Raw genomic sequence first — 25,394 nt, 5'->3', positions numbered from 1 at the left:
ATGCCTGACGGACTCCTGCCAGGAACAACGCTGCAGCCCCACCCTGATGGCGGTGCAGCAGGAAGGAGACTGCAGTCAATGGACCCTCGAGGATGCCCCCAGGACCCCATGGCGAAACCTCTCCCCTCCCCAATGAAGGCGATGCCCTTCCCCCACCATGCACCTGCGGGAGCACCCACAGAACCTGTTTGGTCCCAGCCCTGAGGGCCAGACCCCAGTCCCCAGCCCCGACAGTGAGGGGCCCTTCACCACGCCCAACTATAGCCCTTGATGAGAGACAACGCCCCTGCGAGTTGTCCTGTGGCCGCAGGATGAAGGGACTCCTGATCAAAAGGACTCCACCTTCTCCAGGCCGACTGATGAAGGCAGGAACGGCCACAGGCCATCTCCTTCTGCCGGACAGGGGAGCAGCTACAGGCCGACTCGGGGGCAGCACCTTCGGAGCAGTTACCGGCTGTGTGACGAAGGTGGGAGCGGCCACAGGCTGTCTCCTTCTGCCGGAGGGAGGAGCGGCTACAGGCTGACTCCTGCAGGATGGGGTGTAGGGCAGCTACAGGCTGTCCCTGGAAGAACACCTGACGAAGGCGGGAGCAGCTACCGGCAATCTCCTGATTACCCTCAGGTCAGTGAGACACCGATTCCCTTACAAGGGGCAGGCGGCTACCGGCCGTCCCAAAGAGGAAGACACCTTTGGAGAGGCTACAGGCACACTCCTGTTGAAGGTGGGAGTGGCTACAGGCCAACTCCTGAGGGGTGCTGTTCGGAGCTGGATAGGCAGCTCCACCCCAATTTGATCCGGTGGTACTTCTCCCCGAAGGTAGTGTTGAATTCCTGCTAGGGCGAGGGTGAGGAGGCTGAGTGTCATAGGGGCGCACGGCCCGGGCTGACTTGTGCCATTGTCACACTGCATCCTGCGGTTCAGCTGCGGCTCCTCCGTGGGGTTCGAGTGGGGGTGTCGGTGAGTTTCCGGGGGCACTATGCTGTAGCTCACGCATGTTACCTGTCAGGGAGTTTCTGGGGGCACTATGCTGTAGCTCACGCATTTTAAATGTGTAGTTTCGGCTGCCCAAAATACACACACACACACAGCTACTGCTATAGTATATTAGATGGCCCTTTCGAGGTTGCATGTTACAGAATAGACTACGATATCTAATTCTATATGCTGAAGGATAAGGATAGTAAAGCAAGAAGGCACCCCCCCCGCCTCCAAACCCTCCAGTTAAAACTAGCAGAAAATAGGGTATTATTTTACAAGTTCGCACTTGTAAAATATTACCAATCGTTTTTGGACCAGACCACACACTCAAGCCTAATGCAGGACCTTTCAGGATGACTCAGTCTTGATCGCGATCAGCGAATTTTTCGGTTTTATGTGTAACCAGACCGTGTTTGCGGTCCCAAATGGGCCGCATCAAAAACTGAATGTTGATGACCTGTCCAAGGCCGACTATCTGGCGTCATTCCTCGACACCCAGTTCGGCCATCCATCTGCTTTGCCCTCTTCCATGGTGTACGAGGAGGCAATACACGAAGCGTCTCTTCCCCTGCAACTGCTGATCTAGACAATCTTTTCACTGCCTCAGAACTTGTCTCCGCCTTGTCTGCCCTTCGGACCGGCAGGGCGGCGGGCCTAGACTCGGTGACCAATGAATTCCTCCAGCGATTGACACCCAACCTGCAGGATTGCCTCCTTCACATTTATAATCGCAGCTGGAGCCAGGGGATATTCCCGGTGGAATGGAAGACCTCAATGCTGCTGCCTTTCCTCAAGCCAGGCAAGGATCTGACCAAGCCATCTTCGTACAGGCCCATCGCCCTTCTCTCGTGTGTAGGGAAACTGCTGGAGAGGAAGGTGGCTCGTCGCCTGTCATGGTGGCTAGAATCTAGATCCCTTCTTAAAGAGGAACAATGTGGTTTTCGCCCATGCCGGGGCACCTTGGACATACTCTGCCAGCTGGAATACCTGATTCACGACACGTACCGCAAGGGGCTATATATGCTGGCCCTTTTCGTGGACATCAAGGGGGCTTTTGACTCATCGCCACATACTGGCATCCTGTATAAGCTCTCCCGCCTTGGGGTCTCTGGTTCAGTGTTGGCGTGGTTTGTCAACTATCTTGATGGCAGGAGTTATGTCGTATCTGTTGGTGGGGCCATTTCCTCTCCTCGTCCCATCCGTAGAGGGGTGCCCCAAGGCTCAGTTCTCAGACCCTTGCTTTTCAATGTTTTGATGTCAGACCTGCCCAACCATCCGGACGTCTCCACATTGGTTTATGCAGATGACGTGACTATCATTAGCAGGGACACCACCATGGAAGGTGCACAGAGGAGACTTCAGGCGGCTGTCTCAACTCTAGAGGACTGGGTTCACCAATGGGATCTGGAGATCGGGGTGTCAAAGTGTGCCGTGATGGCCTTCACCTTGCGTCGCATGCCATCTCAGCCGGTGGTCAGGATAGGCACTGAATCTCCTCCTGTAGTCTGTACTCACACCTTCTTGGGACTTCGTCTGGATGGGCCAGTCCTTACGTGGCGTCACCACATAGAATACCTCCGAACATCCTGCGCCAAGAGGCTAGACGTCATGAAGAGTGTAGCAGGGTCTAAATGGGGTGCCAACCGTGACCTTCTTTTAGGCTACTACTGTGCTGCCATCTTGGGAAAGATCAACTACGGGTGCTCAGTTTATGGTTCAGCATCCTCCACTCAGTTGCGAAAACTTGACCCGATACAAAACGCCACCCTACGCATTGCCCTGGGCGCATTTTGTTCTTCCCCTGTGCTGTCCTTGCAGGCGGAGAGTGGTGTCCCTCCTCTACATGTCACCAGGTCTAAGCTCGTTTGCCGCCGTTACCAGGCCATACAACACTCCTCCCGCCACCACTCTCTACCAGTGCTCTTCGAGGAGGCGGGTGTCATTTTGTCACATCCTGCATGGCCTGTGAGGTCCCGCCAGCCACTCTTGATCAGGGCTCTCTGGGCGTACAGGTCCCTCTCGCTGCCACCACCACTCCGTCAGCCCCTCCCCTCAGTGCCCCCAACACCGCCTTGGAGGGACCTCTCATCTCTAGTATCATTCTGCCTGTCGGAGTCTTTTGACAAATCTCGAGATGGACTCATCTAGCACCAGCATTGTACAGAGAGCTGTCGGACACGGTGTATGCGGGATACTTCGAAGTATTTACTGACGGTTCACACACCACAACACCCGCAGCATCTGCTGCGGCAATATACTTAGTGGACCTTTCTCTCTGCCAAACATGGCGCTTGGCTGCACTTCATGATAGTGTCACGTCGGAACTTTTTGCCCTCTTCAAGGCCTTGGCCTTCATCAAGGCACATCTCCAACCCCAGAAGGTGGTCATTTATACAGACTGTCTGGCAGCATTGCACCTTATTGTGTCCCCCAAGGCACAGTCAGCGAGACATCTCTATGAGATCCAGACCCTGCTGAGTCAACTTCTCCAGGAGAATTGGGTACTTCGCCTACAGTGGATACCATCTCATGTGGGCATCAGGGGCAATGAGATTGTTGACAGGGCTGCAAGGCTGGCTTTGACCTCAGCAGCAGTGGAGACTCTTCCACTTCAAGAGGCAACTTGTAGCAGGCTTCTGACGGTTGCTAGTGGAAAGGCCTGGGACTCAGAATTGGCAGCAGAGCTCCCCTCCTCCACCTTAGGGGCTTACCGCACGGACTCCTCTTGTCACCCTTGGGCCCGTTCCACTGCTCGTGCCTTGGACGTGGCACTCACCAGACTGCGCATTGGACACGTTGGTCTGGCGTCCCATCTCCACCGCCTACGCCTGGTGCCGGACCCTTACTGCCAGTGGTGCAGAGATCAAGAGGAAACAATTGCCCACTTTCTTTTGCACTGTCCAAGATTTCACTCCATGCGCACAGAATTGAGGGATCGTCTGTCTATCTTAGGTGTACGAGACTTCACTCTGCCAGTACTCCTTGGAGGTGTGGGTCTGAACAGTCCCCTAAGGTATACTGTCATTCGCTTGGTGTGTCTTCTTAAGGAAGTCCAGGCAACTGCATCGCATCTAGGCAAGACATCTGCTCCATAAGCCACCGGAAGGGCTCCTCCGACCCCCTCGGAAATGAAAGCCCTAACTCAACACCAAGACCAAGACCAAGACCAAAAATCGAATGGAGAGGTATGTGCGGAAACCGAAAACCTGAAGGTAGAAGTGTGTTCGCGAGACACGATCACACGACTCAACAAGTAAGAAGAATAAGCGTGTACAGCAGTGGAAGTTCAAGAGCAAGCCATCAACAGGAATATTGCTATTTATTGATGTTTAAATCCAAGAAAGCAGATTTCCCTCCGAGGCCAGATCCACCTTCTTGGGAACAAATGGAAGAGGACCTAGCCAGCGCAGCAAACACAGATGTTATTTTCGCATACGGATCACAGACCTCAGGTAATCTTTCATGGTACGGTACCTGTAGTGGGTACATATAACTTTACTCTTTTCAGCTTCTGGAAAACTTTTTCTCTCGGATAATTTTGTTCATCATTAGAGACCTCAGGCAAAAGAAGTTAAAAACAGTAATAAGTAACTGTCAGCCGTTGTATGCTATTGTTTTGGAGGTGAGTATGAGAACTCCCTCTTTTTTTTTTTTTTTTTCAAACGTTCGACTGTTTTTCTATTGCAGTCATGGCATTTTCTCATCAAAATAGGGTAATCTTTAAGTTGTGAAAAGTGTTTAAAAAGTGGTTATGTTTACAGTCCCTAGGGATGCCAAAGACAGACTGTCTTGCAGTGGGCAAAGACTGACGGGTGCTATCTTAAAACGCCATTTTTGGACAAAATTATCGTTATCAATGCCTGTTTAACCGAACTAAACTTGAATTTTTTTGACAACCCAACCTTATAACTTAACATATTTTATACTAAATGGAGAGGTGAGAGTGTGTGAGAATGGGAGTATGGATGGGGTATATGTGCAGGAGTAGGTGAGAATGAGAGGGCAAAAGATGGAGTGTGTACTGTATAGTTGTGAGTAAAAGATGGAAGAAGAACATAAGAGAGTATGGATCAGTTGGGTCAAGGATTGTGTGGGCAAGATTGAAAGTTGGAATACAAATGTGTGTGATTGTGTGCGTGTATGCGCCAATGCAAGATCGTGCAAGCAGAGTGAGAGAAGAGTTCTGGACAAATGTGGAAGTGTGCATAGAAAAGTTTGGAAGGAATGAGAGAGTGTTTTTGATCGGTGATATGAATGGTAAAATAGGGAATGTGAAGATGGATGGAATAGTTGGTGAGTGGGGTGTGCCTACTGAGATAGATGAGAATGGCAGTGCTTTAGTGGACATTTGTGCTAGGAGGGGGTTGGTGATAGCCAATACCCTCTACAGGCATAAAATGATCCACAGGTATACATGGCGAGTGATGAGAAGGGTGGGTGGTGAACTGAATGAAAGGAAGGCAATGAATGATTATGTGTGTATGGGTGAAAGGATGCGAAGATGTGTAATGGATGCAAGAGCTTATAGAGGTTGGGGGAGAGGACTTTCTGACCACTACTTGGTGGTGGCCAGAATCAAGATCCAAATAAGATGGAGTAATAGAAGAAGGGAAGGACGAGAAGAAGGAGTATTTGGAAGGAGAGTGGAAAGGTTACAAGAGGATGAGAAAAAGGCAGAATATAAGAGAGAAGCGCAGGAACGATTGGGCAAATATGAATTGAAGTAGATGTGGGACGTGAAAGGTGTGTGCAGGATATTCACAGAAGAAATATGTGCAGCATGTGATGTGGTGTGTGGGATGAAGAGAAGACGGAGGGGGGTGCAAGGAACAGCGTGGTGGAATGAAGAGGTGAGACTGGTTTTTTGTGGTTTTACGTCTGGTATCCCCGAAGGACTAAGGCGTTGCCCCTGAGTAGAGGACTTTGGATAGGGGCTTGTAGCATTTTATGTCTGGATGCCCTTCCTGATGTCTACCAATGACCCTTGGGTGGATTCAATCCTCCGACCCTTCGGTCAGAGCAGAGCGCTCTAACCCACTGAGCCATGGCTGTAGCACAAAAGAAAAAAGCATACAATGAATGGATGAGAAATAGGGGCGTGGAAGAAGTTGAGAGGCGGAAGAGAGAGTTATATGTAGAAAAAGAGAGAGAGGTAAAAAGATTAGTAAGAGAGAGTAAGAAGAGAGTGGATGAGAAATTTGGAGGGAATTGGAGTGTAAAGTGGAGGGACTGTAAGAAAATGTCCTGGAAAGAGGTGAAGAGAGTAAGACAGGGTGGAACTGAAGTTAGCAAGGGAGTAAAAGATAAAAATGGTAGATTACTAGTGGAGAAGGGAGAAAAAGTGATCAGATGGAGAGAACACTTTAAGGAATTGTTGAACATAGAGGATGGAAGTGATTCGAGTATAAGTGGCTGGGGAAGGGCTGGGAGAAGGAGGGAGGTGAGAAGACAGGAAGAAATCAGTAGGATAGAAGTTGTGGAAGCAATGAAGAAAGTTAAATTGGGGAAAGCCCCAGGAATTGATGGAGTGTGTGGTGAAATGCTGAAGCATGGGAGAGAGATAGTAGTAGAATGGATATGGACGATGTGCAGATTGGCCTGTGAGGAAGGTAGAGTTCCGGAGGATTGGAAGTCAGGTGTAATTATTCCCTTGTATAAAGGAAAAGGGGAAAAAGAAGTGTGTGGTAATCATAGGGGCATTTGTCTTCTTAGTGTAATAGGAAAGGTGTATGGTAGGATACTTATTGACAGAGTTAGGGAAATAATAGAGGAATTAGTTGGAGAAGAACAGGGAGGCTTTAGGAAGGGAAGAGGTTGTGTAGATCAGATATTCATTCTTAGATCTTTAGTGGAAAAGTTTCTAGAGAAGGGAAAAGAAGTTGTATTCAGCTTTCATGGATTTGGAGAAAGCATATGACAGGGTAGGTAGACAAGGATTGTGGAAAGTATTAAGAATATATGGAGTAGATGGGAAGTTGTTGAAAGCTGTGAAGAGTATGTATGATGGTGCTAAGGCTGCAGTGCATGTGGATGGTGAACTGAATGAATTTTTCTCCTTGAAGGTTGGGTTGAAACAGGGATGTGTCATGTCTCCATGGTTGTTCAATCTGTACATGGATGGGGTAATAAAGAGGTACAAAGTAGGGTAGGGGATGTTGGAGTGGCCCTGCTGAGAGAGGGAAGTGTTTGGAAACTCCCTGTACTGTTGTGTGCAGATGATACGGTACTGTGTTGTTCAGTGAAGACGAAGGGGAGCTGCAAGGCTTGGTGGATGAGTTTAGGAGAGTGTGTAAGAAACGGAATCTAAAGGTGAATGTAGGGAAGAGTAAAGTGATGGTCTTTGAAAGAGGTGAAGTCAGTGAATGTACAGCTAGGTTAGATGGTGAGGAATTGGAAAATGTGAGTACGTTTAAGTACTTGGGTAGTGTGATGAGTAAGGATGGAGGTTTGGAGGGTGAAGTGCTTGAAAGGGTACAGCAGGGAAGAAAGGTTGCTGGTTCCTTGAAAGCAGTGATAAGAAACAGGGAAGTGAGCATGGAAGTGAAAAAGTTACTACATGACAGTACTGTATTGTGATACCAACTCTAACGTATGGAAGTGAAGCTTGGACTTTGCTGGAAGGACACAAGTCAAGAGTGAGAGCAGTGGAAATGAGTTAATTAAGAGGAGCCTGTGGAGTCATATGGACAGACAGGCTGACAAATGAGGATAAAAAGGAGCATTGTGGTTTGGATGTGGATTTGATAGGAAGCGTTAGGAGGAATACACTGAGGTGGTTTGGCCATGTGGAGAGGATGGAGAGTGAAAGACTGACAAAGAGAGTGTATGTGAATGAGGTGGAGGGGGGAAGAGGGAGGGGGAGGCCGAGGATGAGATGGAGGCATGGAGTAGAGAGGTATATGAGAGAGAGGGGTGTGAGTTGGAGCAGGGCAGTGAAATAGCGAGGGACAGGGCGACGTGGAGGCAGTTTGTTTGTGGCCACCCCAAACGAGATTGAGGCATCTGGCAATAGATAGATAGATAGATTATTTTACAAGTTGCCAATATGCAGTTCAGGGATGTTACCTACGAATGCTAATGAACCCCCATAAACCCACTCAGAAATCTATGTTTACAGAGGTAATGTTTTTAATTAAAATTCCCCTCAAAACCATACCCTAGATCTTGACTCGGTCAGTCTGTATAAAAAATGCGTGCGTTCATTCGTGTGTTTCTCCTTCCGTCGACTGCGCATACGTCTTCTAGGTCTGTTTCACCCAATCATAGGCATATTTCATGTCAAGTGATGGTATTCTACCAATCAGTTTGAAGTGTGGTCTTTGATTCCTTCTGGGTGGAAAATTCAAATCCTTCTTGCTCTGGCTTCTGACGAAGAAGGATGTAATCTGTGTACTGGGTTTAATATTGATTATTTACGCTCTATTAAATGTTTCCATTCGGAACCAGAGGAAGCCGTTGAGTTATTGAGAAAGCACTGTATTTTTTCTGCTAGTTTTTATTGAGATTTGAGTGATTTTGACCATTTTTTTCAGAAATGCTTCATCTTGTCCCTTTTCCAGTCATAAACTTTGACTGGATGAGGAGGTGAAATGAAGCATTTTTGACTGAAAACGAAGGCAAAAATCATTCAAATCACATAAAAAAACAGCAGAAAAATATACTGCACAACCTGGACCATTGTCTCTCTAAGGTAAGCATTCTACTGCAGCATGTTAGGTTAGGTTTGGTTAGTTTTGGTCTGTTTGGTTTGGTTAACCAGTTGTGCAGTATATTTTCTTGGTGGTTTTTTATGCCATTTGGGTTTTTTTTACTTCGTTTTATGTCGGTTAGGTTAGGTCTGTTTGGTTAGGTTAACCGGTTGTGCAATAAATTTTTCTGGTGGTTTTCCATGTGATTTAAATGATTTTTACCTTCGTTTTCTGTCAGGTTAGGTCTGTTTGGTTAGGTTAACCGGTTGTGTAGTACAGTATATTTTCCTGGTGGTTTTTGATGCAATTTCAGTTATTTTTTACTTCATTTTATGTCGAAAATGCTTCACTTCGCCTCCTCATTCAGTTAAAGCTAATGATTGGAATAGAGGCAAATTGAAGCATTTCTGACAAAAATGAAGGTCAAAATCACTCAAATCTCATCAGAAACTACCAGAATAATATACTGCACAACCTGGGGGGTGTATTGGCGACTTGTAAAAATTTACCTGCTATCCTAACCTGACCTATCATACCTCTTATATAAACATATTTCCTGTTTATTGATGGATTTCCTGTTTATTAATGGATCTCATACATGAAAATTGATGGATCTCCTCATACATGAAAATGCAGTTCTGTACACCTTTACAAAGTGATATAATTAATTCTAAGTATTATTTTTTTATTTTCAGGAGGTGGTTCAGTGTCTCCTTAAAGAATACCTAAAATAAGAAGGGTATGGCATGTCTGTTGCAAATGCATGTGTGTGTATACATCTAGCTATCTGTCTTGCCACATGCCTTAACCCCTTCTTTACCGAATTTCCGAAATGTGTACCCCTGTACTCAAAATGAAATGTCGGCAGCGGAACCGAATACGATCGTTAGTACCCTAGTATTCACAATCATTATAGGGGCCTATTGGGCTTCCACTTCCTCGGTTTGGCTGCTTTGTGATCCCATGTGTGATGACAGATGGCAATTTTGTCACTGATGCCGCACTCCCCTGCCATGGGGCATAGATTTATGAAAATGACTCAGATATGTTGTGTAGGTCATTGTACCCTATATATTTTGAATTTGGTACATATAATGCCCTATAACACGTGATATAATATAGCCAGATAATGCTTCTTGGTAAGGGGACTGTCGCTAGCTTAGCAACAGTGGTGGTACCGCGGGAAAGTGTGTGAGAGCACGCCGTAGTGTTTTTCAAGCAGCCGCACGTGTCATTGCTTTTAGATTTACAGTACTTCTGTGCCATGGCGTCCTATGGCAATGAATCTGACTTGGATAGTGACTTAAAAGTGTCTGACGATAACGAAACACAATCTGACATAACTATGAGTGACTCTGATGAGGAGTACATGCCCGAGAATGACGGTGAAGTGAGCGATAGTAGTGGGGAAAGTGATACTGATTCTGGTAACAGTTTGGCCTTGAAGTGCATCATCCCACCTCCACTTACTTTTGACCTGCCTGCCTCTTACCTCATTCTTCATGGATCTTCTTCATACTTACAAGGTAAATAATACAATCATTATTCTCCTCCCTATTCATTGATATATATCTCTATCTACTATACTGTATTTTTTCTGTATATTGTATGTTTACTAAATCAGTTGGTTAGAAATGTAATATTGTCCTGTACATCATTTTAACATATCATAAACACATCTCGTGGTCTATATCTACTTACCACTACAAAAATAAATAATATAAAGCAAATAGAAACGATTTAATGATAAAATAAATACTACCCCACGAAAGAGCCACGCCTGGGAGAAATTTGGTTTGGCAGGGTGGGTAGCTGAGCGGGGGAGGGGGGGGATGCAGTAACGAAGGGGTTAATCCCATGAGGGGTGGCCATAAACAAATCTCAATGTTGCCCTGTCCCCTGCTATTTCATTGCCCTCCCCCCCAGCACACACACCCTTCTCTCATATACCTCTCCACTCCATCCCTCCATTTCATCCTTGGCCTCCACCTCCCTCTCCCCCCCACCTCGTCACTCACATAAACTTTCCTTGTCAGTCTCTCACTCTCCATCCTCTCCACATGGCCAAACCATCTCAGTGTATTTCTCCTAATGCTTTCTATCACATCCATATCCACACCACAATACAATACTCCTTCACTTCCTCATTTGCCAGTCTGTCTCTCCATCAAACACCACATGCTTCTCTCAGATAACTCATTTCCACTGCACTCACTCGACATGTGTCCTTCCAAGAAGGTCCAACCTCCACATCCATACGTTAAGGTTGGTGTCACAGTAACATCATGCAGCGCCATTTTCACTTCTTTGCTCATTCCCCTATTGCTTATAACTGCTTTCAGTAAACCAGCAACCTTTCTTCTCTGTTTTACCTTTTCAAGCACATCATTCTCTAAACTCCATTCTTACTCATCACACTACCCAAGGAGCTACTTAAATGCACTCACATTTTCCATTTCCTCCTCATCCAGCGTCACTGTACTTTCAGTGACATCATTTCTCTGGAAGACCATAACTTTACACTTCTCTACATTCACCTTTAGATTCCGTTTCTTATACCTCCAAACTAATTCACCAAGTCTTGCGGTTCCCTTTCGTCTTCACTTAGTAGTACAGTATTATCTGCAAACAATAGTACAGGAAGTTCCCAAATGCTGCCCTCAGTCATTAGGGCCACTTCAATATCCACTGCTCTTCCTTGTTTCTCTTTTACAACTCCCATCCATATACAGATTGAACAGCATGGCAACAACACACATCCCTTTTTCAATCCAACATTCAGACAGAAAAATTCACTCAGTTCACCATCCACACACACTGCAGCCTTTGCATCCTTATACATTCTCTTCACGACATTCAGGTACTTCCCAGTTTCACCATATATTCTTAATATTTTCCACATTCCTTGTCTCTCTACCCTGTCATATGCTTTCTTCAAATCCATGAAGGCTGCTTGCAACTTCTGTCCCTTCTCTTGAAACTTTTCCACTAAAGACCTAAGAATGAAAATCTGATCTACACAACTTCTTCCCTTCCTAAAACCTCCTTGTTCTTCTCCAACTAATTCCTCTTATTTCCTTAACTCTGTCAGTAAGTATCGTACCATATACTTTTCCTATTACACTCAGAAGACAAATGTCCCTATGAATACCACATTTGTTTTGCCCTTTTCCTTTGTACAGGGAAATAATTATACAGTACCTGACTTCCAGTCCTCCAGGACTCTACCTTCCTTCCAGGCCAGTCTGCACATCTTCCATATCCATTCTGCTACTATCCATCGTCCCTGTTCCAGCATTTCACCACACACTCCATCAGTTCCTGGGCTTTCCCCTTATTGACTTTCTTCATTACTTCCACAGCTTCCATCCTACTGATCTCTTCCTCCCTTATCACCTCCCTCCTTCTCCCAGCCATTCCCCAGCTACTTATACTCGCATTACTTTCATTCTCTATGTTTAACACTTCCTTAAAGTGTTCTTTCCATGTGCTCACTTTTTCTCCCTTTTCCACCATCAATCTACCATTTTTATCTTTCACTTCCCAACTAACTGCTTTATCACCCTGCCTAACTTTCATTACCTCTTTCCAGAACATTTTGATACATTCCCTCCACTTGACACTCAAATTCCATCCAAAGTCCTTGTCCACTTTCTTCTTAATCTCTCCTATTAATCTTTTCATCTCTCTTTTCCTCTCAACATATAACTCCTTCTGTCTCTCATCTTCCTCCATGCCTCTGCTTCCCATCCACTTGCTACATGTTTTCTTCTTTTGTGCCACAGCCTGTCTCACCTCATCATTCCATCATTCTGTTCCTTGCACCCCCATTCATCTTCTCTCCACCCCACACATCACCTCACATGCTGTATGGATTTCATCTGTGAATATCTCACACACATCTTTCACCTCCCCCGTCTGCTGCAGATCATATTTACCCAATTGCGCCGCCACTTTTCCATCCTTTTCCAACCTTTCTACCCTCCTTTTATGGACTACTTCCTCCTATCCATCTCATCTTCTCCATTGCATTTGAACCTTGACTTTCACCATCACCAAATGGTGTTCAGAAAGTCCACTTCCCCAACTTTTGTATGCCCTTGCAGCCATTACATACCTCATTCCGTCATCCTCAGTCATTGCCTTCTGTTCATTCAGTTCGCCGCCCACCCTTCTCATCGCTCGTCATATATACCCGTGTATCATTTTCTGTCTAAAGAGGATATTGGCTATCACCAACCCTCGCCCCACAAATGTCCACTAGAGCACTACCATTCTCATCCCACTCTGCTGGCACACCCCACTCACCAACTGCTTCATGCACCTTCATATTCCCTACTTTTCCATTCATATCTTCAATCAAAAACACCCTCATTCCTTTCAGACTTTTCCATGCATGCTTCCACTTTTGCCCCAAACCCTTCTTTCATTCACTCTGTCTGCGTGATCTTGCACTGATGCACACACACAGTCGCCCACATTTGTAATCCTACTTTCAATCTTACCCACACAATCCTTGAACCAACTGATTCTTTCTTATATTCTCCTTCCATCTCTTTGTGCAGAGCAGTCCATTCTCCCCTTTTTGCCCTCTCATTCTTACCTATACCTGCACATACTGTATACCCCATCCATACTCCCACTTCCTCACACTCTGATCCCTCCATTTAGTCTCAGTTAAACCACATATGTCCACTTTTGCACCCTCAAGCACCTGGACTGTCTCTCTCCTTCACCTCATCATTCGCACCCTTGCATTCACTGCCACAGTCTGTAGCATGTCCTTTGTTTGGTCCATAGTCGTCACCTGTTGGTCAGTCCTGGTCTGAGGCATCTTGTTTGAACTTTTAGTTGTTTTCTGGGGGAGGGGCACTAACTCTCTGACAACCCACCTACTGACATGTAGGGAACACGTGTTGGTTGGTTATAGGGTCGCCACCCAGTGTATTAAATGATTGCCTGGTTTACAGGAAATATTTTGGCTTACCACTCAATGTAGAGCCACCCTTAAATAAAGTACCGCTACATTACGTGGGTTGATAATGGGCGGTCCCACCGACCACAGATATACTATCTATCTGTCTATCTATTGCCAGACACCATAATCCCGTAAGGGGTGGCCATCTGACTTTGAGTTATATGTTTTACAGGAAGGGACACTAACCCTCCACCAACCCACTTGTTGACACGTAGGGAACACGTATAGTTTGGTTATATGGTTACCACCCAGCGTTGTAAATGGTATCTTGGCTTACAGGAAACCATTTGGTTTGTCACTCAATGTAAAGCCACCTGTAAAGGAAAGAAAAGCAATAAGAAGTGACAGGAAAGATGGGAAAAATAGGAAGAGAGGAGGGCAGACACAGAAAAAGAATGATAAAGGCTAAGGAAGAAGTAGGCAGCACTACATCAAGTGAGTGGATGATGGTCACCACCACCTACCACAAATATACAAAAATCAAAATCAAATACTGTATACATGAAAAACAATGAAAATTCACTAGTACATAAAGCTGTTTCAAGTTATTTCCCACAGTTTAGTATTGTGTAAATGTCAGATATGGACAGACAAATAAAAAATATTGAATTTACTTCAATAAGAAGAAAAATAAAATCACTGCAGTTTGACAGGAAGAGATTAAGTACGGTATATACTACGTTATGAAATATGCAATATGCTGCTACAGAGATAAAATATTATTCTTGGTATGATGGACCTTAATCATGTAAATTAATATATTTTTTATGCAGGGAAGAAGGAACCAAAGGCTAGAAGATTATTCCCTCTTAGGGGAAAAAAAAAGAAACCAAATTCAAGGTCCATTCATTTCGAGATGCTGGGATACATTATGTTTAAAAGACTGGAATTAGGCAGAGGGAAATACAGACAGAGGAAGATAGTTCTACAGGTGGCCTGTTGCATACAAGAAGGACTTGGAGTATCAGGTAACTCTTGCGTGTAATACTGCCAAATATGTCTTTATTTAGGAAAACTTCCCATTCACTTTTTAAAGCTAAAATTTTATAAAATATTAATAATTTCTGATAATCCTGATTATCTTATGAACAAGAAATAATTATGAAATCTGTGGTACTGCATTTTTTTTTTTAATCAGTACATTTCCTGATTATTCAGTTAAAGAAAAACATTTTCATCCAGTGTCAGTAAAATCATAATTCGTAATTGTGTACTGTTTTTTTGCAAAATAAGTTAGGAAGGAAATAAAAATGCATGTGAAATTATGCATTTTTGACTTTATGACACATTTAATGTGTCAAAAACTGCGGATTAAATTTTAAATCACTTGATTTCAATTGTGCCAACCCTGCCTTTGGTATCTTGCTACTGAGTAATAGGAGAATCAAGGCTCAACAGATGAAAATACTAGGGTTTGCTGATTTGTATTCATGGCCTTATGGTTTCTGGGTCCTCCAAACTGTCTGACCAGCTCAAATTAACACTTTGGTGTTTATGGGTGTGGTGCAAATTTCAATTGCTCATTACTATTTGACACAGGTTGCGTCTGCTCACATTTCAACTGCTCGTTATCATTCAGTGCCGGTTGCATCGAACAAAATTGCCCTTGTTATTTTGGTAATAGAATGATTTTGTGTCCATTTGTGGGCGAGAACAAAGCGCTACTTGCATCCCTGTGTATTTCTCTGCCGCACTCAATCCACGCTGCACCGAGCATTGCCCCACCGTCCCATCAGTGTGCTACGAGCCTTGCGCTCAACCACGTCCAGAGGTGTTTTGCTCTGCATTGTTGCGATTGCCGTGTCCATTGTTTTTCTGTAGTACAGTGAGTCCTCGATAAACGAAAGGGATAGGGACCAAAAAAAACTTTTGTAATTCGAAATTTCGTATACCGGAACAATTTTCCCCATTGAAATATACATAGAAATGGGAGGATGCATCCCAGGACCCTCTTGGACCCCCACCTAAACTTTACCCCTCCTATTTTGAAGTAAGTAATACCTGTAAAAGTAAGTAATACCTGTAAAAGTAAGTAATACCTGTAGATGAAGAGAACGAGGTGACCATTTTCTTGTACATCTCCTTTTTCTTAGTCACAATCCCAACGGTGGAAGCTGCAAGGCCTAAAGCACGCCGAATCTCCGAGACTCCCTACCCCTCCTCATGGCGTCTTATAAATTCCAATTTCCTCTCCAGAGTTTGAGTACGGTGCTGCTACTTCTTTACAGTGGGCTCCCCGATGCTGGAGATGATGCATGGCGCATGGGAGGCATGTCTAAACAGTATGAAAAGGTGTAGAACTGTGAAAACATCCTCATGTGCAGCAAAGCTGCGAGGAGGGACGTGGACTCGGTCCCGGGACAATTTGTCATGAAGTCAATTCACCATCAAAACATGGACGATTCCTCGTCAGGACAATTCGTACCCAAGACGGTTCCCCGTCATTCCATAAATATGCTTAATATTAATTGATTAATACTATAATAACCAGCTGATTAGCTGAGAATGTAGATGTAATATGAAGATTATTCGTATAATTTTTGAGTATGTTGATCGTTCACTTGAGGTTATTAGGCATTTATATAAATGCCAATGTCTCATATGTAGCCATATGTTAAACGATTTAGTGAAACATTGTACGTCACCTGATTCACATTTCAATATATTTATATTTTTTTCTGTTAATACCAACTATCTGATGCCATGTTTTACATTTATTATAAAAATAATAAACCATCATCACCTTTATAACTCATATAGCTCAAAAACTAATATACTGTACTTGCTAAATAAACTGATATGTAAATAAATGACTGGGAATCGTCCTGACGGCGAAAAGTCCTGATGACTAATTGTCTAGTTTTTGTTGTGACGGCAAATTGTCCCGAAACCGTGGACTCAACTGAGAAGCACGCGAAGAATTGTTTGCCAGAAAGGGGTTAGTCCGTTTCCTCACTGCAAGCGAGCGCCCATTTTGAATTTTTTGTATTTCCTTTCGTATCGCTTTTCGTATCATCAGGATAGATACTTTCATATTGTTGAATTTGTCCTATATTCATCACTTTCATAACATTGAAAATTCCTACTTTGGGTTTTCGATTATCAAGGACTCACTGTATTTTGGAACTCTGGTTCACTGTAATCGTTAGTCTGGTTCACCGTAATCATTAATCATTGTTCAGCTGACGTGCTGGAAGCATAAATGACATAAAAAATTGACAAGCAAGGTGACAAGGAAAAGAAAAGTTCAGTTATGGAGAAGGTGGCCAGCATGAGTATTAGGTCTAAGATCACAAGTGGCAGAAAGAGAGCTCAGCCTATGTATTTAACACTGTCTAAGTATGAGGCCATGCTGCATAAGGACAGTAACAGTGAAATGACCAGCTCAGAAGAGAGTAATGGTGAGAAAGTGGCGAGAGCTGGTAAAGTGAGGATAGGGGCACAGAAGGGGTATATGATGAAGGGCAAGTCCGTCATGCTTGGCCGCAAGTGTGTGGTAAGTTCTGAGGTTACCCCAACTAAAATGCATTAAATTGTGAAAAGCAGTGATAGTGAATCTGATTCAAATGAAATATTGCTTGGGGTGGATAAGGAAAGTGAGGAAAGTGATGCTTCAAGTGAAACAGGTGAAATTTCATATGTGAGGATTGAGTCACCCAGTGTTCTCCATGGTTTCAGGCAGCATTCCCAGCCTCACTTGCACCAGATCCCATCCCACTCCACCCCATCCCCCAGGGACTCCTCTCTCCCGCCGCAAAGGCAGCACCAGGAACCCTCATTCTCTCCCTCTCACCATCTCCACCTCGTTTACTTACACCCCGCATGCCTTGTCCACGCATAGTGTCTACACCACAATCTCCAGTTTCTCCAACATCATGGACAGAGGACAGCAGGCCACCATGTCTCCATCGTTTCACTGGAAATCCTGGGTTGAAGGTCTCCCTTTCTTAGTCCCCCTTAGAGTTCAAGTAGAGGGAATGTAAGAAAATGTTCTGGAAAGAGGTAAAGTCAGACAGGGTAGTAATGAAGTTAGTAGGGGAGTGAAATATAAAAATGGTAGATTACTTGTTGATAAGGGGAAAAAAGTGAGCAGACGGAGAGAACACTTAAAGGAATTGTTGAGCATAGAGAATGAAAGTAATGCGAGTATAAGTGGCTGGGGAATGACTGGGGGAAGGAGGAAGGTGAGAAGACAGGAAGGAATCAGTAGGATGGAAGTTGTGGAAGCAATGAAGAAAGTCAAAATGGGGAAAGCCCAAGGAATTGATGGAGTGTATGGTGAAAATGCTGAAGCGTGGGGGTGAGATAGTAGCAGAATAGATGTGGAAGATGTGCAGATTGCCTGGGAGGAAGGTAGAGTCCCGGAGGATTGGAAGTCAGGTATAATTATTCCCTTGTATAAAGGGAAAGGGGAAAAAGTAGTGTGTGGTAATCATAGGGGCATTTGTCATCTTAGTGTAATAGGAAAAGTATCCATCCATCATCCAATCCTACATTGCCCCATGAGGAGCATAGGAGCCCGGGGCTAAGCAGTTGGTCCTGACATTTCAGATGAGAGTGACCAGCCTCACTCATCTCTGAGTGGCATTACATGAGCAACCAACCCCAACCACCCCTTGGATATAAACCTTCACCGGCTCAATCCGATTGGAGCGCAATAATAACTCACTAAACCACCAGGCGCCAAAATTTGGTTATATGGTTACCACCCAGCATAGTAAATGGTTTCCCGGTGTACAGGAAACCATTTGGCTTGTCACTCAGTGTAGAGTCACCCACAGGCAGAAGGAAGAGGAAAGAATGAAGGAAATAAAGACAGAAGAGGGAGTGTAAAGTCACACGTAGGCAGAAAGACAAGGAAAGAATGAAGTAAAGGAAGACAGAAGAGGATGGAAGGAAAGAAGGATGGAGGAGAGGAAATGGCAGACACCCGACAGCAGCACTACATCGAGTGAGTGGATGGTGAGCGCCCCCACCTACGGTAGGATATTTATTGACAGAGTTAGGGAAATAACAGAGGAATTAGTTGGAGAAGAACAGGGAGACTTTAGGAAGGGAAGAGGTTGTGTAGATCAGATATTCATTCTTAGATCTTTAGTGGAAAAGTTTCTAGAGAAGGGAAAGAAGTTGATGTGGCCTTCATGGATTTGGAGAAAGCATATGACAGGGTGGATAGACAAGGATTGTGGAAAGATTTAAGAATATATGGAGTAGATGGGAAGTTGTTGAATGCTGTGAAGAGTATGTATGAGGGTGCTAATGCTGCAGTGTGTGTGAATAGTGAACTGAGAGAGTTTTTCTATTTGAAGGTTGGGTTGAAACAGGGATGTGTCATGTCTCCATGGTTGTTCAATCTGTATATAGATGGGGTTATTAAAGAGATACAAGGTAGGGCAGTGGATGTTGGAGTTGCCCTAATGAGGGAGGGAAGTGTTTGGAAACTCCCTGTACTGTTGTTTTGCAGATGACACTGTGTTGTTAAGTGAAGACAAAGGGAAGCTACAAGGCTTGGTGGATGAGTTTAGGAGAGTGTGTAAGAAATGGATCCTAAAGGTGAATGTAGGGAAGAGTTAAGTTATGGTCTTTGAGAGAGGTGAAGTCAGTGAATGTAAAGTGAGGCTGGATGATGAGGAAGTGGAAAATGTGAGTATGTTTAAGTACTTGGGTAGTGTGATGAGTAAGGATGCGAGTTTAGAGGGTGAAGTGCTTGAAAGGGTATAACAAGGAAGAAAGGTTGCTGGTTCTTTGAAGGCAGTGATAAGAAACAGGGAAGTGAGCATGGAAGTGAAAAAGTTATTGCATGACAGTATTGTGATACCAACTCTAATGTATGGAAGTGAAGCTTGGACATGGTTAGAGGGATGCAAGTCAAGAGTGAGAGCAGTGGAAATGAGTTATTTGAGAGGAGCCTGTGCAGTCATATGGAGAGACAGACTGACAAATGAGGATGTGATGGAGCATTGCATTGTGGATGTGTATGTGATAGGAAGTGTTAGGAGAAACACTTTGAGGTGGTATGGCCATGTGGAGAGGATGGAGAGTGAGAGACTGATGAGGAGAGTGTTTGCATAGCGACATTCACTGTTTTTTATCTAGTTGAACAGAATTACTCATGTACTACCTTTGAAAGATTTTTATTGCTCTTGCTATTGCCTTTTGAATTGCCACTGATGGAAAATCTCATGTGATCATAGTTTTACTGCCTTTGGTATGATTTTACCATTTTCTTCACATTCTTTTCCCTACCATTATATAATTCCTACCAATTTTATTTTTCTTGCTTATTTGCTGGAACATAACACAGTGACAGCCAGTCATTTTTGCACTAAATTCAATGTTCACAATGACAGCCAATCATTTTTGCACCAGATTTATTGTTTAAAAAATTACTAGTGTTTAGGGGGAAGTATTCTGTAACTGCATTTGAATGCATGTGCATTGGAGCAGGTTTGTTTGTACTGAGTGAAGTAGGAGGGAGGTGGAGGGAGAGAGCAAAAATGAAGCAGAAGAACAGAGGGAAGAGGCTTATGAATGAGTGGTGTGATATGGAATTAGGACAGCCTGATGGTGGAAGACACTGTGATGTGGAGATGATTTATTTGTGGACACGATTTATTTGTGGACACGATTTATTTGTGGACACCCCCTCTGAGATTAAGAAGTATGGCAAGCTGTTGATGGAAAACCATGCTACTGTCAGCTTGTTTTCCTCTGGCAAAGATTCCTAACCCCTTACAGCTTAATGGGTGCGTGTACTGAAGGTCCTGCCATCTGGGGACATTCTTCTGAATCTCCTGGAGAAAAATGTTTTCGGAGTTAAACTGTAATTTTTTTCTCCTTATATGAACAACATTTTTAAAGCTTATATGGTTAATGCCATGTATATGTATCTGTTATTTTTTAAAAATGAAAACAATATCTGTTTCCATTTTCTGAATACCATGAAATGCAGTCTAATGTTTAATAATAGTTTATAATAAATTAATGTAAGGCAATAACTGATTAACAATTATAAAAAAGTGTTTCAGGTAAATATTGAACTGGTTGTTAAAACTTTTATTCATGCTGCCAAAGGTCCATACAATATTTTTTCCCGAGTCAAATGTCCACTCATCACCCCTTCAGCATCGTATCTCCGACGTTTAACGTCTTTCTTTCCTGGAAATCTGGCCCATCTTTTCACGAGTCACATCGTGTTTGGAAGATGAACCTGATTTACAGTCCGCCACAACACAAACAAAATATGTCATTGTCACCGATTCAGCAGCGACTCAGTTCGCTCCAATCGTCTGTTTATTCTGCGTCGTACATCCGGCAAGACAGCATGGCTGCTGGGATGTCATTTGTTGAAATTATTGGTATTGTTTTCACTGTTCAAAAAAAAAAAAAAAAATGAAATACTGTCATGGGTATTTGAACAAAGAACTTTCTTTTAAACATGCAAGTCATGACTATTTTATATTCCTCCGCATTAAGATCCCCTTATCAGTCACTGGACTGCATTGTGGAGGACAAATTGGTTGGTCATATTATTCTACCAAAGCAACCTTATTATAATGGTATGAATTGCACATAATATTTACTGATATATACAACATTATAATAATTGACAAGAGAATATTCAGTTTATCCTGGTTATGGACAGTATAATACCAAAATATTGGTAACTATCACCCCCTGACTTGCATTTTGTTCCTCTCAGTGAGATTCATAAGAATGTCACCTGATGGCAGGACCTTCAGTACACACACCTATTAATACCCAGGTGTAGTAAGATGTGAAGGTTAATTTGCCTTGTATGTGTAATGAAGGAGACTTATTCCTGGCTTATAATGAAGACTCATAAAATTTCATATAATCACAACTTAGTATTGAACCTGAGAGTTGCCCAGTTCTATCAGAAGAAAATAAACTGTGTAGTGAGAAAAAGTGCTGAGGCTTCCTGTATATTTTATAAGAACAGTGCTCATCTTATGTCTTATCATGAATGCCAAAATATTTGTAAAGTGGAAAAGTCAGAGGTACAGTACTAGAGACAATGAATATTTCATTCACATACCTTTACCTGAACTGTTGTTGCAAAACAGTTGCTGGTATTTACTGTATGTGGTAGCAACAAGTTGGAGGGGGGGGAATACCAGTACTCATCATACATACCAATACAAGACTGTATTAGCAGTTCGAATACTCCACAATATATATATGGCTAATGTACAAGTACAGTAGTGCACCAACTTTCACTACAGCAGGATTCGCGGAATCCACTTTCGCGGCATGCACCAAATATTCCCTAACTTCCACTTTCGCTTGAAAAAAATCGATTTTCGCGCACAAATTTTGGGTTTGGGACAATACAGTAATCCCTCTAATATCCGAACGCCCAATATCCGAACATCCCCACTAACCGGACATAATCCTCCTGGGATCCAATATTCCCAAAATGGGCCAAAAACTGCAAAAAATTCAAAAAAAATCTGACTTTTTTTCCCTCCCATAATTTGAAATTCCCACCTGGGCCAAACAGCTGTTACACCATGGTCCCTTCACCCCTTCCTTCCTCCCCCTCCCCCCTCCCCTGTCAGGTTGCCATTTGGTATTTTTTATTACCAAGTGTGGGCCAATTTGGTAATGAAAAATTCGTTTGGTAATGCATTAGAATAATGCATTACCAAATGGATTTTTCACATGTATGAGGATACACAGGATAGAGATGGTGGATTGTTTGCTCTCTCTGATTAATCTGCTACCCTACATAGTGTGAAAATAATCAACATGGTGTTAGTTATAAGGAGAGTGATTACATGTATTTCCACTTGTATATATAATTAGTGAAGAATATATGCTAGCTTTACGAATTTGGTAATGAAAAGTTATATTTGACAATGAAAGTTGAGGAGATTGGTAATGTGGCTGTTGCGATCTGGCAACTCTGTTACCCCACCAACATCAACAGTCACAGCTTAACTCCGATGGGGAGCAGATACTCATAACAGTGCAAGCCACAGGTGCTTGTTTTTTGTGAATAAACAGTGAATAAACTGCAATACCTTGCCACTAGAACACACAGGAATTTACAGTGTTGTGCAGTGTTAAGAAATTAGAATTTAGAGTGCAGAGGATTAACTGTGGACTGCAAACTGGCGGTTCAAACCAGTCCAAGACCAAGGGACTTGTAAGTACCCAGAATGTTTAATATTGTATAAACTCACCTCTAAAACCTCATTTTATGGTTCTTTTGCATTTATTTCAGTCTTTTATGTCCCTTATTGGTGTGATTTAGGTCTTAAATAGGTGCTATGCATGTCCAGAGGGAGTTGTATAGGTGTTTTTCAGAGTTAGGGTCCGTAAGTACTAGTCCATAAGCTGGGGCCCAATATCCGGACAGGACCACTATCCGGACCTGCCTATGGCTCTATTGATCCGGATATTGGAGGGGTTACTGTATTTTGAACTTTGAATTTCCTGCACCGCCCGCCCGCAACCCACCGCCATCTTGAATGACGTCATGTCAACACTCTGTCCACCCATTCCCGCCATTGTGTACGAGCGTGCTAGCTCCATTGTGTTGGATTCTCACGGTTCAATGGCCTCTACTATACCTGGTAGTGTGGGGAAAGGGCCTGGTGGTGTGGGGGGAGAGCCTGGTGGTGTGGGGGGAGGGCCGGGAGGCAGTGGTGGTGATAAAAAGTGGCCGGGACAGCCGTCCATGGTGCTATCCCTACTGACAGTGCCATAGAGGAGCTTAACCTGGATGAAGATATCGATGGATTTGTTCAAGAGAACCTAGCACAAAGGGAAATTCAGCACAGAGTGGAAGTGTTGCATCAAGTTGCATCTGAGGAGGCAAAGAGAGAGAGTGGTAGCGAGGCAGCAAGAGGTGGCGCCAATACGTCTGGCGTGGCTAAATAAGCCCGCCACGCTTCTCGGATACTTACCCCCAACATCCATTAAACACCTCAACCTGGTCTCTGTGGTATGTTTCTCCTCATATAATGTGTACTGTACAGTTTTTATTGTTTGTATCTCACAATGCAATGTACAATAGTGATTTGATGTACTGTATTGCAAGTGAAAATGAAAATCTGATGTTACTTTAGGATAACCGGGAACCAATTAGCCTTTTTGCCATAAAGACAATGCCCCAACTTTCACTAATTCCACTTTCGCGCATTATTTTTGGACCCAATTAGGCGCGAAAATTGGTGCCCCACTGTACCTTGTGCTTATAATTATTCTTAGGAACTTGTATTCCCATGTGCATTGAATAATTAGCTAATGTATTTTTATTGTCAGATATGAAGGAAGACCAGAAGCAGCCAAAGCAGTCAGGCAGCAGTGCAGAGTTGGAGACGATGAGGGACACCCTGGATGATGACCAAATTTTTAGTCAGGCTGTGGACTTTGTTGAAAAAAATGATGAACTGTTGACTAATATTGCTTTATTAAATGAGGAGAAAGAACAGTTGCAAGAAATAAGCACAAAACTGAAGATGACAGTGCAAGAAGTAAGAAAACAGGCTTTAATTGCAATAGATGGATACTAACCATGATCAGCCACTTTTTTGTATATAAAATGAATAAAAGTTATTTTCAATACAGAAGAGACCATTCATGTATGTTGTTTTTATACATGGTCATCCCAACTATGGTAATTAGCTTACGAATATGATACCGTACATAGTGTGTAAACTCTCAAATCCGAAAGTCCAGTTTTCTGAAACCTCCCCTTTCATTATTATTTTTAATGTAATATGAGATGTTGATGTCTTCACACGGTCAAAACATATTTGAAGACAAATTTCCTGTTGAGAGTACTGAAGATAATAAATTACTATTACTGGTACAAGGTACTTCACACACACACCATCACCAGTGGCGTACCTGAGGGGGGGTTGGGGGGGGCTGTTTGAAACTGCCCCCCGGGCCCCCAATTGAGGGGGGGCCCCCAAAAGTCCTAAAAATTTATAAGCTAATTTATTAATATACATACATACATATATATATCTGTCTATTGCCAGACGCCATAATCCCGTGTGGGGTGGTCATTTGACTCTGAGTTATTTGTTTTACAGGGAGGGGCACTAACCCTCCACCAACCCACTTGACACACAGGGAGCACGTATGGTTTGGTTATATGGTTACCACCCAGCGTTGTAAATGGTTTCTTGGCTTACAGGAAACCATTTGGCTTGTCACTCAATGTAAAGCCACCTGTAATGGAAAGAAAAGCATTAAGTAGTGACAGGAAAGATGGGGGAAATAGGAAGAGAGGAAGGCAGGACGAATGATAAAGGCTAAGGAAGAAGTAGGCAGCATTACATGAAGTGAGTGGATGATGGTCACCACCACCTACCACTACTTTTTTTTTTTTTTTTTTTTTTTTTTTTTTTTTATACTCTGGGCATAGGCTTCACAGCCTGCTATCAAGGCCCAGCAATCCTCCTACATACCATACACCTCTATATATATATATATATATATATATATACATATTTATCATCCCGACAATCCCGGCTGAGATATTAGAGAAGTTTTGAGAATGAGGGGGGGCTAGGTTCTTTGCAGGGACCCGCTTCCTCCAGGAGGGGGGGCCCCCACAAAGAACCTAGCCCCCCAGGGCCCTCAAATCTCTAGGTACGCCCCTGACCATCAATATCCAATCCAGTGTTGTCCCATGAGGGTCATTGGAGCCTGGGGTTAGGCAAGTTGGTCCTGACATTTAAGATGAAAGTGACCAGCCTCACTCATC

At 43.6% G+C, this 25,394-nt stretch overlaps 2 protein-coding genes across 2 annotated transcripts; both read left to right on the top strand.

The window, feature by feature from the left end:
* LOC145392726 (uncharacterized) lies at positions 1-4,074 on the top strand. Its single transcript, XM_080267025.1, has 3 exons — positions 1-191; positions 1,624-3,017; positions 3,218-4,074. Exons 1-3 carry the CDS (start codon positions 1-3, stop codon positions 4,072-4,074), a joined length of 2,442 nt encoding a protein of 813 aa, XP_080123151.1.
* On the top strand, positions 3,994-24,666 carry LOC145392871 (uncharacterized). The gene is made up of 2 exons (XM_080267155.1): positions 3,994-4,431; positions 23,939-24,666. Exons 1-2 carry the CDS (start codon positions 4,167-4,169, stop codon positions 24,187-24,189), a joined length of 516 nt encoding a protein of 171 aa, XP_080123281.1. The 5' UTR covers positions 3,994-4,166; the 3' UTR covers positions 24,190-24,666.
* Positions 24,667-25,394: the final 728 nt, after the last annotated feature.

The sequence above is a fragment of the Coenobita brevimanus genome, chromosome 23 (assembly GCF_032717465.1).
Source record: "Coenobita brevimanus isolate Jiangsu-jjx chromosome 23, ASM3271746v2, whole genome shotgun sequence".
NCBI lineage: Eukaryota > Metazoa > Arthropoda > Malacostraca > Decapoda > Coenobitidae > Coenobita > Coenobita brevimanus.
The sequence above is the reverse complement of the archived record's forward strand: the minus strand, read 5'-3'. Positions and strand labels throughout refer to the sequence as shown.